At 44.2% G+C, this 17,406-nt stretch overlaps 2 protein-coding genes across 4 annotated transcripts; both read left to right on the forward strand.

Moving 5' to 3' along the window:
* Positions 1 to 540: 540 nt before the first annotated feature.
* tec (tec protein tyrosine kinase) lies at positions 541 to 11,899 on the forward strand. 2 transcript variants are annotated; one of them, XM_069717979.1, is made up of 19 exons: positions 541 to 712; positions 2,359 to 2,420; positions 3,208 to 3,387; positions 3,899 to 4,003; positions 4,412 to 4,493; positions 5,084 to 5,212; positions 6,243 to 6,295; positions 6,432 to 6,637; positions 7,486 to 7,551; positions 8,178 to 8,232; positions 8,546 to 8,628; positions 9,128 to 9,261; positions 9,696 to 9,770; positions 9,841 to 10,012; positions 10,566 to 10,782; positions 10,890 to 10,954; positions 11,051 to 11,169; positions 11,550 to 11,707; positions 11,811 to 11,899. In XM_069717979.1, exons 3-19 carry the CDS (start codon positions 3,250 to 3,252, stop codon positions 11,892 to 11,894), a joined length of 1,941 nt encoding a protein of 646 aa, XP_069574080.1. In that variant the 5' UTR covers positions 541 to 712; positions 2,359 to 2,420; positions 3,208 to 3,249; the 3' UTR covers positions 11,895 to 11,899. The 2 variants fall into 2 exon arrangements, with proteins under 2 accessions (XP_069574080.1, XP_069574081.1); XM_069717980.1 differs by lacking the exons at positions 541 to 712; positions 2,359 to 2,420; positions 4,412 to 4,493 and having other exon boundaries at positions 3,306 to 3,387.
* A 722-nt stretch (positions 11,900 to 12,621) lies between these two features.
* LOC138632432 (endonuclease domain-containing 1 protein-like) lies at positions 12,622 to 16,713 on the forward strand. Of its 2 annotated transcripts, none has more exons than XM_069717996.1 (3): positions 12,622 to 12,648; positions 15,469 to 15,807; positions 15,900 to 16,713. In XM_069717996.1, the coding sequence occupies exons 2-3, from the start codon at positions 15,487 to 15,489 to the stop codon at positions 16,596 to 16,598; spliced, it is 1,020 nt and encodes a 339-aa protein (XP_069574097.1). In that variant the 5' UTR covers positions 12,622 to 12,648; positions 15,469 to 15,486; the 3' UTR covers positions 16,599 to 16,713. The 2 variants fall into 2 exon arrangements, with proteins under 2 accessions (XP_069574097.1, XP_069574096.1); XM_069717995.1 differs by lacking the exon at positions 12,622 to 12,648 and adding an exon at positions 14,677 to 15,059.
* Positions 16,714 to 17,406: the final 693 nt, after the last annotated feature.

Consider the following 17,406-nt stretch of genomic DNA (forward strand, 5'->3'; position numbering starts at 1 on the left):
GTGAATAACTCCAGGAAGAACGCACACACCAGCTCATCATGCAAAAATCAACTCCTGTTTCACCCTCCGATGAGTTTTTATCAGTCTCATCAGACCCAAAATCTGATCATCAGACTAAACCGGGACTTTTCAAAGTTACATTGTGGCTCCCTGACCTTGAGGACATAAACTGTAATCCACAGAGGAACAGCCTGTGGTGTCATTTTAACCAGCAGTCAGAGGCATCGTGTTTTTGGTCCGTCTGTCCATCCGGTTCTCATAGTTGTGTCATAGAAGAATGTCTCGTTGGAGTTACGTCAAATTTGGCACAAACGTTCACTTGGGCTTAAGGATGAACTGATTCGATTTTGGAGGTCAAAGGTCACTGCTACTTCACATTCATCCGATTTGTTTCACGCATCCATCTACGCAACCAACTCCCCAACACAACTCTGAGGCTTCATAAGAGGGAAGCTCTAAAAGTGGGCTCCTCAGGCAGCGCTGCTTTAAGAACAACCGTAACTCTGTAGTGGAAATCACTGCATGGGCTCAGGAACAGTTGTGTGCTGTATGTTGAAGATTTTAAAATTGGACCCAAAACCGAATGTTTCTCTGCTCCAGTTTCAGGTCCGTGGTTGAAATCACTAACGTTCACGTACCAGCGGTTTCGTTAACGTGTTGAACTCAGTGATGATGATGATGAAGAGACGACTCTGAATACTTCCTCATGGAGGTTAGTGTCTCCTCCTAAGCACTCTTTCAAAGTTCTCATTAATAATACATTCATTCAATGTTTGACCTGCGATACGTTGCCAGATTTTTAAAATCTTTGTGAGAATAATCATGACTCTCTTTGAACTTTCACTGAACCATAACATCCAACACAACAAGAATGAACTGGCAGCATTTTCTAAACAATCCTTTCTTTATTACCTGTCAATCATTTGCTGCTACCGCTTCTAATAATAACAGTGGTGGTAAAAAATTAAAAAAAAAAAAAAGAAGCCTGTGATGAACTGTACTCACAGGAAGTTTCAAGTCTCTACGAGCTGATTCTCCCTGAAAAGAACTGAAACCAGCTGCCAACAGCTGGTTTGGGCTGAAACAGGTGAAACTGCAGGTGTGTGGTGCTGGAAAATATTTAGCTACAGTCCAGCAGTGTATTTATTTACCAGTCAGGTGTTGATGATTAAACCTTAAAGTTTCATATGAACTCAGTGGCTGAAGTGCCAATGAGCAAGACACCTCCGGCTGTTTGTCCTCTGCTCACGGATTAGCAGGGTTTTCCCAACTATTATAAAGCTGTTTCAGGCACCGCCTACACAGAAAGAATGTAAAATCACAGAGACTTTAAAGAAAAAGTTTTGTCTTTCTGTTGTTTATCAATTACTTGCTCTTGCTTTTCCAAATTTTGGGAACATCTTACATATGTTTTGTAATAATAATGGTCAGAAAGTTATATGAAATTTTATATTTTTTTAATTGTGAAAAATTGCATTTTCGTGTGGGGGGGGGGGGGAGACTAATCCTGGAGTGTTTCTGTGTATGACATTTGTTTTCTCCAAAATGTCTCAATGTTTCAAACTCACTTTCTGAAACAGTCCTTGTTTTTTAAATGTACCACAGCTTCTCAAATGTGTACTTATTTTTTTAAATTGTCGCCACGTTACAACAAATGTCATTAGTTTAACTTGTGTGTGTTCCAAAAATGTTTTTTTTTAACCATCCTTATTTTCCAAAAACTTCCAGGACTTTCCCCAAATCGCACCCCTTTTACAACAGCAGTCATTTTCTTAAAATGTACTTTTAAAATTTTTTCAAAAATATTGACTTCAAAAATGTTTTCAATCATTCTCACTTTTCAGGAACTTCTTAGTTTCTAAAACTGTTAAAAAAAAAATGTTGCTGCATGTCCACACTTTCCCAAAATATGCCTACTCTGCAAAATATCCTCATGGCCTCACTCTTTAAGGCACCTTTCCAAATTGTCTTCCCTCTGTCCTGAATGTCAACAACTCTCTCCAAAAATGTCGACACTTTCTAAAAGTGTCCACGCTGTATGTAAATGTCCTAAAAAAATTATATTTGTTTTTTTAAAGAAAATCCGGATCAGTTTCACTTCGCAGCAGCAGCAGATATTGATCATTTTCCGCTCAGCAATTTGACTATTCATATGATTTCACACACCGCTGATCTCTTTGACGCACGCACACTTTGCGGGTAGCGCAGGAAGTGTGTAGGTGTGTGTGTAGGTGTGTGTGTAGGTGTGTGTGTGTGAGTATATGTGTGTGTGTAGGTGTGTGTGTGTGTGTGTGTGTGTGTGAGAGTGTGTCCGCCTCCCTCTCTTCATTTCCTGAATCCTGGTCCTCTTATTCTCAGCGACATGGGAGACAAACGCGCACCGGAGAGCTGAAGAAGAAACCGGACAATGAGGCGTGAAGGTAAAAAGAGACTCTTCAGATTTCTGTTTCAAGCCACGTCAGGTTTTAAGAAACGTTTTGGTTTTTTTTATAAACTGAAAGGTTGTTGCGCAAAAGTTTGTGTCTGTCAGTGAACCAACCCGCGCAGCAGCAGTCTGATTTCAGACCTGCAGCTCGGCTTTGGAAATGCATGACAACTTAGAAAGCTCTTTAGTTGTTGAATAAATATTACAAGAATGTGTTTCATAGTCACGTGACAGCGAAATGAAGCACAATCAAGCTCGTTCAGTTTTATAATCACGCTAAATGTTGGCTCGTTATTGTGATTATTCTGTATTAAATGAGTGATTCATTAGTTGGAGTCGTGTTTTGAATCATTTGAAATCAAACTAAACCACCTGGGAGCAGGTGGACAGCGTCGTGCCTGCGCCTCTGGAGTGCGCGTCTCATTTTCCCTTCGTCCTGCTGCATTCAAGTGCTGTCGGAAACATGGCCACCACGTTAAAATGCGGACCATTTAAAACCAAAGCTACCCAGGAAGGAATCGTTTTTTAAATTTGTATTTAGTTGAATTAAGACAAGATAATCAAACAGACACGCCCCCCCACCCCCCAAACATAGCCTCCCGCTTTTTGATGACTTCTGTAAGAAATGAATTCACTTTGTATTTAATGAGAAGTTGAATGGGAGTCTATGGAGCCAACCTCTAGTGGCCCTCGGTGGTATTGCACTTAAAGGCACGTTTGCATTGACTTCACTTTTCAGACCAACCCTTTTCTATAAAGTCTATTTGTTGTACTTGATATAGTTTATATTAAAGCAACGCGCTGAGGGTGTGGGCGGGGCCAGGATGAGTGCCGAGCTGCTATTGGAGGAGATGCTGATCAAGCGTTCCCAGCAGAAGAGGAGGACCTCCCCTCTGAACTACAAGGAGCGACTGTTCGTCCTCACCAAGAGCAGGCTGACCTACTACGATGGACGGGCAGAGGTCCAGTTCTTACTTTATTTATTACTTTGTTTATGTTTATGTTTTTATTGACTCCTCTGTTCAGCAATTATTCTTTTTACTAAATAAATACTTGCCACACATATTATCTGCAGAAAGATGGTACACCTTAACATACATGACGTTTTTAAACATTATTTCTTAAAGAAATGGTTTGACATGTTGGGATACTCGCCTGTTTGCTAAATATGAAGCAGCAGTTAGCAGCCAGTTAGCTAAAGCTAGCAAAAAAAAATGCTAACCACATATAACTACAATAAAACCACAACTACTTGTTTTTATACTTAGATTATATACAGATTTAAAATATAATGTGTTATTTGTAAGTTTTAGAAGAGATCAAAGGAGTTTATTAAGTTGAGGAAACAACATGTGACGCCACAACACAGCAGGAAGCCAAAGGTCTCAGTGTGGACGTCAACAGCTGATGTCACATCTCAGAAATAGCAAAGAAGAAAAGAAACTGCTGTTGACTTGTTGTTTCCAACGACAGAAGAAGTTCAGGAGGGGCTCGATCGAACTGAGCCACATCAGATGTGTGGAGATCGTGAAAAGCGGAGGATACATCATCCCCTGCCAGAACAAATACCCTTTCCAGGTACAAATACACAAACAAATAATATCTGTGAAATGAAACTGCTCTCTGTGTTGTGGTGAAGAATTATAAGGATTATAACGTACGCGGGATCTCGGCGACGCTGATGTTCGTGTAACAGCACGATTTACACCGAGCGAAGAAGACGAGGCTCGTGATTGGTCCTTGGCTTCGTTTTTGCTCCGCAGACTGTAAATAAAAGTGGACGTAGCTTTCGAGTATGAACAATTTGCCCAAATGAGGAAGTACCTTAAACTGCAATACCACCGGCTGCCACAAGGGGTTGGCATCAAGTTATTCTGGTGTTGTTAGCTGAGGTCACTCCTCCTTATTATTATCTAACTAGTTTGGATTTTGTTTTAAATTGGAAACCAAAAGAAACTGACCATTTCCCTGCGTGTTTGTGTCCAGGTGGTGTACAACACCAACACGCTCTACGTTTTCACTCCGAGTCACGACAGCAGGAGTCTTTGGGTCCAGAGCCTCAAAGAGGGTCAGTGTCTTTTCAAGTGGAAGTGTGACAGATTTCCTCTTGTTTTTTTTCTATCTCAAGTGCTGCAAAAAGGTTTTCACACTTTGAACCGCACGTCTGAACCTTTTTTCACCATACATGGTCCAAATTTCCAGCAGCCCCGTGTTTCCTCTGACACATTTCACAACATTGTGGTCAGAAAAGTGAAACAGAGTGAGGTGTTGCTCTGACGTCAGAGGCGTCTGACGCCCCCATTTATTCAGTTACCACTCACTTTTTAGAAGTTTAGTTGGGTTCATGTCCCGCCCGCTAACATCGAAGGGGGCGGGGCTTATGACCCATGCTCCAACCAGCCACCAGGGGGCGATCAATATATTTTGTCCTCACTTCTTGGGAGCTTTCATGTCGTATTCTTTTATGTAGTCTTGACATGGAAATAAATACAGCTTTTGTTCCTTTGAGCCTCACAAAGGAAGATTATTTACTTGGGTCAAGGAAAAAAAATGTTCTCAGCTAACCTAAAGTAAAAACTCAAGAAGAGGCTGCACGTGAGCAAAGATCAGAGCTTTTCATGTTACATTGATGACCTCTGTGTGTGTGTTTGTATCCAGAGATCAGAGACAACCTGGTGATCTCGTTGAAGTTTCATCCCCAGTTCTGGCAGGAGGGGGCGTGGCTCTGCTGTCGCCAGGTAGAAAAACAGGCCCTGGGCTGCGAGGAGTACAACCTGTTCGGAGACAGTAAGAGACGATTGTAAATTGAATTACATTTAAACAGCATTTTAATGTTCCAGGCAGCGCTGAAGCATAAATAGTTTGTGTACATGTGTAGAGTTAAAGCAGCAGTGCACCGATAATTAACTAAAGTATGCTTTAAGTGCAACTACAACACCGTTTCCGAAAAAGTTGCGATGCTGTGTAAAATGTAAATATCAACAGAATGTGATTATTGAGCCTGCATTTGTGGATGCAGCAACCAACGGCGTTCAATAACAAGTTTTTCAGAGGTGTTCCTGAGCCCATGCAGTGATTTCCACTGCAGATTTGTGTCTGTTTTTAATGAAGTGCTACCCGAGGGGCCTTTTAGTGTTACACAACTTTTCCAGTCCTTTTTTTAATTTTTTTTTATCCTTTCCAACTTCTTTGAAATGTGCTGCTGGCATTGAATTCAAAGTGAGCATATATTTATCCTAAAATAATACAATTTCTCAGTTTTAACATTTGATATGTTTTTGTCTTCTATTTTCAATTCGATATGGGTTTATGTGATTTGCGAAGCATCACATTCTGTTTTTGTTCACACGTTACACTGCGTCCCAACTTTTTGGGAAATGGGGTTGTAATTATATGAATATGTAGTGGAGTAAAAACTAAAATTACGATAACGAAACCATAAACTCAAATATAACTTTGTAAAGGGCCTCAGATCACTGCAATAAGTAGAGCTTCAGTAGACGTACCCGTAGACAGAAGTAATATGAAGTTGCAGATGATCCTCACACAGTAAAATTATGACATTTGTCAGTGTAATTTTTTGCAGTGTAGGATCTGAAGCGCTTGCTTAGCCAAGTGTAAAACATAAAAAGGAAATCACACTTATAACTTTAAATTGCGGGCGTTACGGCACACTCATTAAAAGTTGGGAGTAAGCTTCAGTTCGAGATCAACGACGCCCTGAAACGATCAGCAGTTAGAGATCAAGACGGTAAAAAAGAAGAGAAAACATCCAAACTTTATGCTCAATTTGCTGTTTTCTGTTCCTCTTTTCTAGTTACCAGGAAACCTTTACCCCCGATTCCTGGAGAGGAACCTCAAGATGGGAGGGTAACCATACACACACACACACACACACACACACACACACACACACACACACACACACACACACACAGAGTTATGAGTAACGTACATCGACCACGGTCAAAAACCTACCAGCATTTCATCGTTCCTGCTCCTGCAGCGTCGGCCCCTTCCTCCCGCCCCCGACGATGGGGATGATGATGAGGAGGAGGAAGATGATGAGGAGGATGAGGAGGGGGGGGCGGTGGTGGCTCTGTACGACTTTCCGGCCGTCGAGCCGCACGACCTGAGTCTGGTGAAAGGAGAAGAGTACATCATCCTGGAGAAGTGCGACGTCAACTGGTTCAAGGCGTGCAACAAGTACGGGTGAGTGTCGGGAAGGTGGTGACGACACGGCGATATTTAAATACTAAATATTAATTAAGATTTTTATCGTGGAAAACAGTTTAGCTTGTCGTCACCTGAGGTTTTATGTAAAAGATATTTGTTTGATATTTTGTTTTCCAATGAAAAAAATAAATCGCATTGTGTTGCTTTTTTACGAGATGGAGAAGCGAACCAGAAAACCAAGTCGTACTGAGTTCATCTTTACGTGTTTAAGGAGAGTCTGAAAACAGTCAGACCAGGCGGCAACTCGCCTCCAAGGGCACTAAGCCCCGCCCACTTATACCGTAACCCTGACTGCACCCAGGGCCTGTCAATCAAACCACACCACAATAAATCATTTTTTTCAGAAGGACCACCAGATCTCTGATTTTCTTTGAGGTTTTTTTGAGCCAGCTCCTAATGGCCCTTGGTGGTATTGCACCTTCAGACCAGAAGTGTTTGACACACCCGGACACTACGTCCACTTTTACATACAATGATGTGCTTGAAAACGGACCGACGGGACTCAAAGGAGAGATCGAAGCTTTTTTTGGACGTCTTTTCTCACCGTACGTCTTATTTTTACATGAGAAGACTTGTGTACGACTGGTATTCATCTCTATACATCAATGTACTGGCTGTTAAAGATTGTAGACTTGTGAATCAAGTCTGATTGTTTGGTTAAATGTTGCAGCTCCTCCTTGATTTATTGATGGTTTCCCAGCGTTGATCGTTTTCAGCCCGTTTGGTATTCGAGTAGCAGCAGAACTGTTGTTTTTTCGGTGTTTCGACGTCCTCGCTGACTTCCTTTTGTGTGTTTGTTGCGGTGATCGGTTTGTGTGTCGCAGCGAGGAGGGCTACATCCCCAGTACCTATGTAACCGAGAAGAAATCCGGAAACCTGGTTCAGTTCCCGTGAGTCTGTCAATCATTTGTTTGTGTAAAGTTACACGTTGATGTGGCACTTTGATGCTGGCTGAATCCAAATGTCTGGACTTGTTGTTGACTCAACCAACACGTACCAATGAAGGCCTGCAGCAAAGAACGCTGGCCAAACCCACCATTCATCCAGTCTGCCAGGACACCAGTACAATTTCTTCAGACTTAAAGGTCCAGTTTTTGGGGATTTACGAAAGTCTTTGGGCAGAAATGAAAATCCAATATCAATAATTATGTCTTCATTAGTGTAAAATCACCTGAAACTCAGAAGCCTTTTGTTCCGTTGCCCCAGAATGAATGTTTCATATCTACAGAGGGAGCGGGTCCTCTTCTATGGAGCATGTTCTGAAACCATGTTTCTACAGTAGCCCAGCAGGTAAAAACCAAAACAGATTTTTTTTTTGGGGAATTGATTCCTACTCGTAGAAGATAAAAGATGTCAATCGTGTTGGAGACTTGTAGCTTTTATTTTTGAAGTATGACGATCTACAACAGTCTGTTTCACACCGAACATTTGAATTCAGCCAGCTTATAAAGCTGTCAGAGGACTTCAGAAAGTCTGGTGTGGTGGGGATGTTTGTTTATTTGTTTGTTTGTTGTAGTTGGTACAGTAAACAAGTCAACAGGAACAAGGCCGAGGAGCTGCTGAGGAAGGAGGTCAGTCTCTCCTCTTTGACGCTTGTCTTCATCATTTTTTTCTTGTTTCCTTCATTATGTCCTTTTTCCTTAATGTTTCCTTCCATTTTCAATGGTTTTAGCTTCTTTAAGTCCGTCTTTAAATTTAAAGTGAGCGTATATTTTTCATAAATCAATCATATGTTCTCTTTGGTCTATTTTCAATTCACTTTGTGTTCATGTGATTTGTAAATCGTTGGATTCTGTTTTTAGTTTCGTTTTACACAGCGCCCCAACTTTTTTGGAAAGGACCTGGTTTTCAGCTTTCTGTTTGTCTCGGTGTCGCCCCCTGCAGGACAAAGAAGGAGCTTTCATCGTCAGAGACTCCAGCACCCCAGGGACCTACACCGTCTCTCTCTACGCCAAGTCTGTCGCAGGGTAATGCTGCGCTCATCGAAGGGAGCGTGATTGTCATCATGCCGGCCCAGACTGGCTCCACCATGTTAAGACCGGGGGTCGGTTTTGGACTAGTTTAACTTTGGCTGTAGACTTTCTTTTAAATTGGACTTTGGACCTGGTTTTAACTGATTTGGCCTCAGTTTTAGACTGGTTTTAGACTTCTCTTGGATGTGTTCATGCGCTTGGTTTTAGACTTGATTTAGGACTGGTCTTTGGACTTGGTTTTTAGACAGATCTGGCCTTGATTCTAGCCTAGTTTTATACATTGTTTTGAACTGGTTTTAGACTTTGTTGAGACCAGGATTCAGAAATAAATGAAATTGAATGGGTTCCTGGAGCATAAAGAAAATCATCAGGACACCAGGCAGTGGGACTCAGCAGAGGGAAGAGGCACCGAGAGATTTCAGACCAGAGGGGATTAAACAGCCGTTACTAGCTGGATGTGAGCTGCAGTGTTGGTATGTTGTTGTGTTTGTAGGGAGGGAGGTGCAGCTATAAAACATTACCACATCAAGGAGACACAAGGCTCGCCCAAGCAGTTCTACCTGGCTGAGAAACACCTGTTCAGCTCCATCCCCGACCTGATCGAGTACCACAAACACAACGCAGCAGGTAAACGACACACCTGCCATCACACGGCCAAGAAGCCTCATACATGTACTTAATATTAAATAGTGGCCATTATTGATTGCCTTTTGGTGCATCTTCTAGTCGGTCAAAGAAGAAAGAATTTGTATTATATATTTGCAAAAAGTTTACAGCTAAACAAAACAAGGTCCGCCACCTTGCTTGGTTTTTCCTGGTGGCTGAAATGGAGTGTGTGCAGAGACTTTCCAGGGTTTCTTCTTCTCATCTGCAAACACTGAGCGGTAGAGTTGCAAGTTGGAAACCCCCAAAAAAACAACACCAAAATTATCAGTTGAGCTACGTGTGAAACTGCTAATATAAAATTACTGAAGAGATGTTGCCATGATTTTCCAGGCTCATGAAACGCTTCTAAAAGTTCACATTTATGCATCTTGGTTGTCTTGTCTCGTCTGTCTCAGGTCTTGTCGCCAGGTTGAGATATCCCTTTGGGAAACAAGACAAGTCGGTTCCGTCCACCGCTGGCTTCAGCTACGGTGAGTCTTCCCGCTGGGTTTTTTCCTGAAACAACTTGCCGGTCTTACCTCTCAAATCTTTCCCCTCCAGAAAAGTGGGAGATCAACCCCAGTGAGCTGACCTTCATGAAGGAGCTGGGCAGCGGCTACTTCGGTGTGGTGAGGCTCGGCAAGTGGAGGGCTCAGCACAAAGTGGCCATCAAGGCCATCAGGGAGGGGGCCATGTACGAGGAGGACTTCATCGAGGAGGCCAAGGTCATGATGTAAGTGGGTCATTAAAAAAGAGACATAGTTCATTCTGCTGTTAGAGAAAATAAAGTGAAAGAAGATAAAAAAAAAAATATGTTATTATAGCTCCCCCTCATGGCTGACATGTGTCAGTTCTTTTCAGAAAAGAACTGTCGGGGCTCATTATTTTCCATTCAAATTTCACTTTTACACAGCCCACGGTTTCAGCCTCCACAACTGTTTGTTTGGACAGAATAGTAATACTAATAATAAGAATAATAAAAATCCGACCAAAAACAACAGAGTTCCACGACCGTCGGTGCTTCGACCCATAATTAGGAAATGATGAATAAAGACTCTAAAAAAAGAAGGCAGTCAGCTTGGACCTCTGCCTCCCTCTAGTGGAGGCAACTAAGTACTGCAACGACAATACCAACCATAAAACCACATTTTCCCAACATATGGCAGCAAATTACAAGCTGCTATAATGATAATGACGAAGCTTTGACCCACAAATATTCAAAATGTCTACTTTTCTCCGTCTTTAAAACACTTTCCATTTCAGCCCGATCTGTGTTTCCTCTTCAGGAAACTGTCCCACCCGAAACTGGTGCAGCTGTACGGGGTGTGCAGCCAGCATCAGCCCATCTACATCGTCACCGAGTTCATGGAGCACGGCTGCCTGCTGAACTTCCTCAGGCAGCAGCGAGGCAGCTTCAGCCTGGGGTCCTCGCTCAGCATCTGCCTGGACGTCAGCGAGGGCATGGAGCACCTGGAGGCCAACGGCTTCATCCACAGAGATCTGGTAACCACGAGCTCGATCCTCCGCGTTTACGCCAAAACTCTGCCGGTTGAGACGCAAAATATTTGTCTGTTTTTCATGAATTTCTTCCCTCCGCCTGTGTGACGAAGGCTGCCAGAAACTGTCTGGTGAACGACGCCCTGGTGGTGAAGGTGTCAGACTTCGGCATGGCCAGGTACGACTCCACGACACGGTTATCGGCCGTCTTCAATTTGAACGAGTCGGCAGGTAGAAACCCGACAGTCTGAACACTTAAATGCTGTTTACGTAGATACGTGTTGGACGACCAGTACACCAGTTCTTCAGGCGCCAAGTTTCCCGTCAAGTGGTCGCCTCCGGAAGTCTTTAACTTCTGCAAACACAGCAGCAAGTCGGATGTTTGGTCCTTCGGTGAGCACTCCTTTAATTACTGGTTACCTTTCTGTTTTAGCGGTTCATGAATTACAAACTTCAGTTTTTAGGCCTCAGATTTGCCAACAAAAAAGCAGATTTTATCCGGCGAATACTTGTATTTTATTTTTGGAAACTTACTTTAATGCTGTTTTTGGGACGAAAGAAGATTTTTAACGACCATTTTCAGCCTTGATGAAACCAGCGGGTCTTCTTTTTTTTTTTTGTGTCAAAGCACAAAAGCATAATCGAGTATAAACATCTCATCTCTGTTTGCCTCAACTGAACAGGAACACAACTTCAGTGCCTTTATTGTGTTTCCTTTCTGGCAGAAAAATGCGTGAACGAGAAGTTTCACCTGCTTGTGTTTGTGTATCCAGGTGTGCTGATGTGGGAGGTTTTCACACAGGGTCAGATGCCGTTTGAACAGAGTCCCAATCACGAGGTGGTTACCTTGATAACCCAGGGTCACCGCCTGTACAGGCCCAAAATGGCCTCGCCCACCATCTATGACATCATGCAGCTGTGTTGGCACGAGGTGAGAAGAAAAACATCCGTCGACCAGCTGTTGGTCCAGTTTATGGCAGTTAGCTCCTCCTTCACCTCTTCGGTACTGACCCGTGTCTTCTGTCTGTCTTCAGAGACCGGAGGAGCGTCCGTCGTTCTCGCAGCTTTGCGTCACGATCTCCGACGCTCTGGAGGATGATGCCCCGCCCCCAAACTGACCAATCGGCTGCTTCCAGCTGAGGTAACCGATGGGTGGTATCACCGTCTGATTCACACCACAAGTAAAACGGCTGGAAAGGAACCAATCAAACGGAGCGGACGGGCCAACGACACCAGCTGTTGTCCACCATTTGCTTCTCCGCTCACGTCATCTCACTCTGAAGCTGCGTTCACGACACGTACTGGATTTGTTTTTGGGATGACGAACCAACATAAACTGACAGCAATGAAGCAAACGCGTAGTAACGATGGACATATTAGCTCAGGACGTTGGATCTGGGTCTGCCTCTGTGTTTCCTCACTGTTATGAGATCTGTCGATGAAAGGGGCACAAACTAATTACAAGCCACAACACGCAATAAGAAACTTATTTTTTCTTCTCCTCAGGACTTGGTTAGCTGTGTGGACTGTCCGTGTGCTGTTTGACCAAGTCTAAATATTTGTGTCTTTTTTTTGTGTGTAATTTCACTGACAAATGTGGCTGCATATTCAGCAGAATAATATTAAAGAACAGTAGAAAGAAAACTAAATGATTTCACTGTCCTTCACCGTGTAGTATCTGCTGAGGAACTGTGTGACTGACTGCTGAGCTCAGCATTAGTTGGTAAAATGACACATCCGTCCTCAACTGCTGAATGTACAATAATATTCGTAACTTCTGCCACAACGTCCTTTCACATTTGAGGAAGTCTACGTCTAGTTTCCACAGATGGATCAACACAAAGACACAGTTTGAGATTCTCTGGAAAGGTGGTAAGTTGCTCTTTAAGATTATTCCCTGACTAATAAGTCACGTTTATTTCTGTATATAGTAGTAACTGTATATATTATATAACTTAAAAGTTTGATCAAATATAATGATTCTATTCAAATGAATAATGTGACACTCATTTCTATAGTGAAAACTCATATGTCATCTGAAGTCAAGAACTTAGTTTGAATATGCAGGCCTGTTATAGGTTATAGTTACTTTATTAATCCCCAAGGGGAAATGTTTTCACTACAGCAGCAGACAGGAAAGCAATAAAATAATAATAAAATAATAAAAAGCAATAAAATAACAGTAAAAAATATTAAATATAAAATGCACATTATATACAGTACAGTATATATCTATATATTTTATATACAAACAACCAAGAAACACAGACAACAGTGTTATTGTTGTGTGATGGATTTTGCCAGAGGTGAGTTATTGTACAGTCTTATTGCAGTCGGCAGGAATGATCTCCTGTATCAGGAATGATCTCCTGGATCATGAATGATCTCCTGGATCTGGAATGATCTCCTGGATCAGGAATGATCTCCTGTATCAGGAATGATCTCCTGTATCTGGAATAATCTCCTGTATCAGGAATGATCTCCTGGATCTGGAATGATCTCCTGGATCAGGAATGATCTCCTGTATCTGGAATGAATCAGGAATGATCTCCAGGAATGTATCTGGAATGATCTCCTGGATCTGGAATGATCTCCTGGATCTGGAATGATCTCCTGGATCAGGAATGATCTCCTGTATCTGGAATGATCTCCTGTATCTGGAATGATCTCCTGTATCTGGAATGATCTGGAATGTTCTCCTGTATCTGGAATGATCTCCTGTATCTGGAATGATCTCCTGGATCTGGAATGATCTCCTGGATCTGGAATGATCTCCTGTATCTGGAATGATCTCCTGGATCAGGAATGATCTCCTGGATCAGGAATGATCTCCTGGATCAGGAATGATCTCCTGGATCTGGAATGTTCTCCTGTATCTGGAATGATCTCCTGTATCTGGAATGATCTCCTGGATCTGGAATGATCTCCTGGATCTGGAATGATCTCCTGTATCTGGAATGATCTCCTGGATCTGGAATGATCTCCTGTATCTGGAATGATCTCCTGTATCAGGAATGATCTCCTGGATCTGGAATGATCTCCTGTATCTGGAATGATCTCCTGTATCAGGAATGATCTCCTGTATCTGGAATGATCTCCTGGATCAGGAATGATCTCCTGTATCTGGAATGATCTCCTGTATCAGGAATGATCTCCTGTATCAGGAATGATCTCCTGTATCTGGACTGATCTCCTGTATCTGGAATGATCTCCTGTATCTGGAATGATCTCTTGTATCTGGAATGATCTCCTGTATCTGTCCTTGTGACAGCGGAGCTGGAGGAGTCTTTTGGAGAACGTCCTCCTCTGTCCCTGCAGCAGGTGGAGAGGGTGGTCAGGATTATCCAATATGGAAGTGTTAAAAGTATTTGGTCCAAACCGTATGATCTGAAATCTTTTGAAATGTCTATATGCGGCAGCGCAGAGCCAGAAAAGAGAGCATGTGATGGTTGGAGGGTTAGGGGAAGAAGGAGGAGGGACTGGCATCCCGGTGCCAGGAATCTCCATGGTAGGAGGATAAACTGCGGACCTCGTTGTGCTGAGGAAGGTCGCTGGAGGCGCCAGAGGAAAGGGGGCAGGAGGGTTGTACGTTGGCAGCAGCCCGGTGGTGATGATGGGCGCTGTGGATGGATGAGAGAGGGGGAAAGAGGAAAGAAGACCTGGCAACCCGGTGCCAGAGTAGAGGGCAGAAAAAAGGGGCGTGTGGAAGAACAGCAGTAGTACGGACTGATGGATCCAGCCAGAAGGTGGGATGGAGTGCTGTGGAAATTGAAGAGAGGAAAAGAGGTGGCATCCCGGTGCCGCTGTGCAAAGGTGAGTTTACCTGGGGAGGTGGAGGGGGATGAGAGGTGACGCGCTGCAAAACCTGGCAACCTTTGTGGGTGGGAGGGCGGGGCTTGGAGGTGCGTTGTGACGTCACTGTCGTTGACGTTACGCCGGTGAGTTTTGCGTGGAAGTACGTCTGTGTTTTGTGACTTTTGGAAAGTTGTGAGGAGTTGGGACAGTCTCACGTTGTTGTCGGAGCGGTGGTGAGGTGTCCTCTTCTCTTTTTACTTTATCTGACGGACTACGGTCCGGTCGGAGAACTCGGCCGGTGCGTCTTCGACGGGGGACCGGGCTGGACCGAGGGAGCGGTGGCGGAGGCTCGTGGGTAACCCTGGGGTTTTGGAGAGGGCAGCAGATCGAGGGCTTCCCTTGGCTGTATGGGTGGCCTGTGTGAAGGCAAAACAATCATCGTCTTCGTCAGACGGGCTGAGGAACAGTAGATCCATGTTTGGGCCGAGGTAAGATCGTTTTTGTTTTTTCTGCGTGGTGTCTGGTTCCGGATGCAGAAAACGTGAACAGGCCGATGTTTAGAGTGGGTGGACATTTCTAGGAATGTGGCCTGGAGTGGGGGAGTGGTTGAGTGGGGGGGGGGGAGTGGTTGAGGGGGGGAGTGGTTGAGTGGGGGAGGGGGAGTGGTTGAGGGGGGAGTGGTTGAGTGGGGGAGGGGGAGTGGTTGAGGGGGGAGTGGTTGAGTGGGGGGGGGAGTGGTTGAGGGGGGGAGGGGGGGGAGGCGGTCCTGCTCCTGAAATTCAGCTAAAACTTTATCTCCAATTAATTCCTTCCATTTACGTTCTTGTGCTTTTGGTTTGGTTTGAGCTACCGATTCCACCGATTTTTGTTTGGTGTGTTTTTCTTGTCTGACCAAAGGACACGCTTTGTTTGACGATGACGTCCGTTACTGCCCTCCTCCTCCTCCTCCTCCTCCTCCTGTCCATCACTTCATCGTCAGCCGAGGTGGTGTACTCGTTGTCAGTCTGCGACAGCTTCTTTCTGGAGGGAACTCCGCCACAGATTCCAGGCATCTTGAAGGGAGGCAAAATCCTGAACCAGAACCAATACAAACCCATTTGTCAGACCTACAAGAACAAGAGAATGTTCCTGACGCTCTACGACATCAATAACAAGATCCCAGTGTTTTCTGCTTACAAGTACAGAGGAGAACAAGAACGAGGGAGACCCAAGAAAGGCTGGATGATCGAGCCACAGGTAGGCGTCACGTTGGACCCTTTTTATTTGATCTGTTTGGATCCACCTTTCTCTGCCCGCATCAGTAATCTGACCTTCCAGCTCTTTTACAGCTTGAGACTGAACGCGCCAACAAGAGCATGACGAGACAAGACAAACGGAAGACCTACGACCACCAGGCCGTCGACGACGATTACAAACACAATGGAATTTTCGACAGAGGCCACATCTTTCCAAGCTCTCACGCGTTCGACAAAGAGGAGAAACGGTCTACTTTCACGCTGACCAACATCGTTCCGCAGGCCGGCTCGTTCAACAAGGGGAGCTGGAACCGAATGGAGACGTGCATCAAGTGCGTCATGGACAGACACTGCCGGGACAGCAACGGTCATCACGAAGGCTTCGTGGTGACGGGAGCGCAGGCGAGCTCCGACGACACCCTCAACGACAAGGTCAACGTGCCCTCCAGGCTGTGGTCGGCATTCTGCTGCTACAGCGCCGACACGGAGACGTGGATAGCGAGCGCACACTGGGGCCACAACGTTCCCGATAGCCCTGAGGACTACCTGCCGACTCGGACTCTGGCAGAACTCCACGACGAACTGGGGGCGGCGGCCTCGAAGTTCGAAGCGTTTCCTGGGACGCAGTGTCCTCTGCACACAACCGTCAGCGAGTTGTACCCGCAACACCACAAATGCCACTGCCCGCCTCGTTCGACCGCGTCCACATCCGGACCGTCGACCGCCGGCTCTTCCTCGCTTATCTGGGCCGCGCCCACGTGGCTCGCATACACGTATCACCGTGCGTACTGATGGACCGCTAAACGGTTGGATCAGTGGACGTTCTGTCTTGGTTTTGAAAACTATTAACAAATATGTGGTTGTAAAGGTGAAGACCGCAAAAACCCAACAATTCCACGACGAGCAGCAAGTGTCGTTTTCTAGAAACGCTGAGCCGCAATTTTAATTTCAGTGAGCTTCTTCTTTTCTCCAATGCGACGACGAGACTACAGATACATTACAGACGCCATCGTCACGAATGATTATAATAATATACGATATACAATAATAATGGTCACTAATACTGATAGAACATGTTACGTCTGAAATTAGAAAGAAATTGGAAATTTCGAAACTTCTCAGACAAATTTATAACAATAGACATTATTATAAGTTCAATAATTTTGTATGCCTTGTCCTATATTTTAAATATATTTTATTAATTTATTGTCTTGTGTTTGATTGACCGGCATTTTATTTATTTTTCTTATTTTCAAATGACATTTCAGCATCTTTTTATATTTGTTTTTGATGTGAATCACTGCATGTATTTCTTCTTAAAGTTTATTATTCTCATTCTTCTCCCCCAAAAAAAGTGTTAAAAATGACATTAATGTTCGGAGCTGTGAATGCGTGTTAATGCGTGTGAATGCGTTTGAATGCATGTGAATGCGTGTGAATGCGTTTGAATGCGTGTGAATGCGTGTGCGTTTGAATGCGTGTGAATATTTGAATGCGTGTGAATGCGTTTGAATGCGTGTGTATGCGTTTGAATGAGTGTGAATGCGTATGAATGCGTGTGAGAATGCGTGTGAATGTGTTTGAATGCGTGTGTATGCGT

This window comes from Brachyistius frenatus, unplaced genomic scaffold, assembly GCF_029030835.1.
Source record: "Brachyistius frenatus isolate BFR_SWC_R1_liver_20210118 unplaced genomic scaffold, ASM2903083v1 Contig_184, whole genome shotgun sequence".
Taxonomy (NCBI): Eukaryota; Metazoa; Chordata; class Actinopteri; family Embiotocidae; genus Brachyistius; species Brachyistius frenatus.

Bases quoted from the DNA above. Each gene is read 5' to 3' on its own strand.
- tec (XM_069717979.1), top strand. From the start codon at position 3,250: ATGAGTGCCGAGCTGCTATTGGAGGAGATGCTGATCAAGCGTTCCCAG. The intron at 3,388-3,898 runs GTCCAGTTCTTA...TTCCAACGACAG, and splicing joins ACTACGATGGACGGGCAGAG to AAGAAGTTCAGGAGGGGCTC. The intron at 11,170-11,549 runs GTGAGCACTCCT...TTGTGTATCCAG, and splicing joins GTCGGATGTTTGGTCCTTCG to GTGTGCTGATGTGGGAGGTT.
- LOC138632432 (XM_069717996.1), top strand. From the start codon at position 15,487: ATGACGTCCGTTACTGCCCTCCTCCTCCTCCTCCTCCTCCTCCTGTCC. The intron at 15,808-15,899 runs GTAGGCGTCACG...GCTCTTTTACAG, and splicing joins GCTGGATGATCGAGCCACAG to CTTGAGACTGAACGCGCCAA.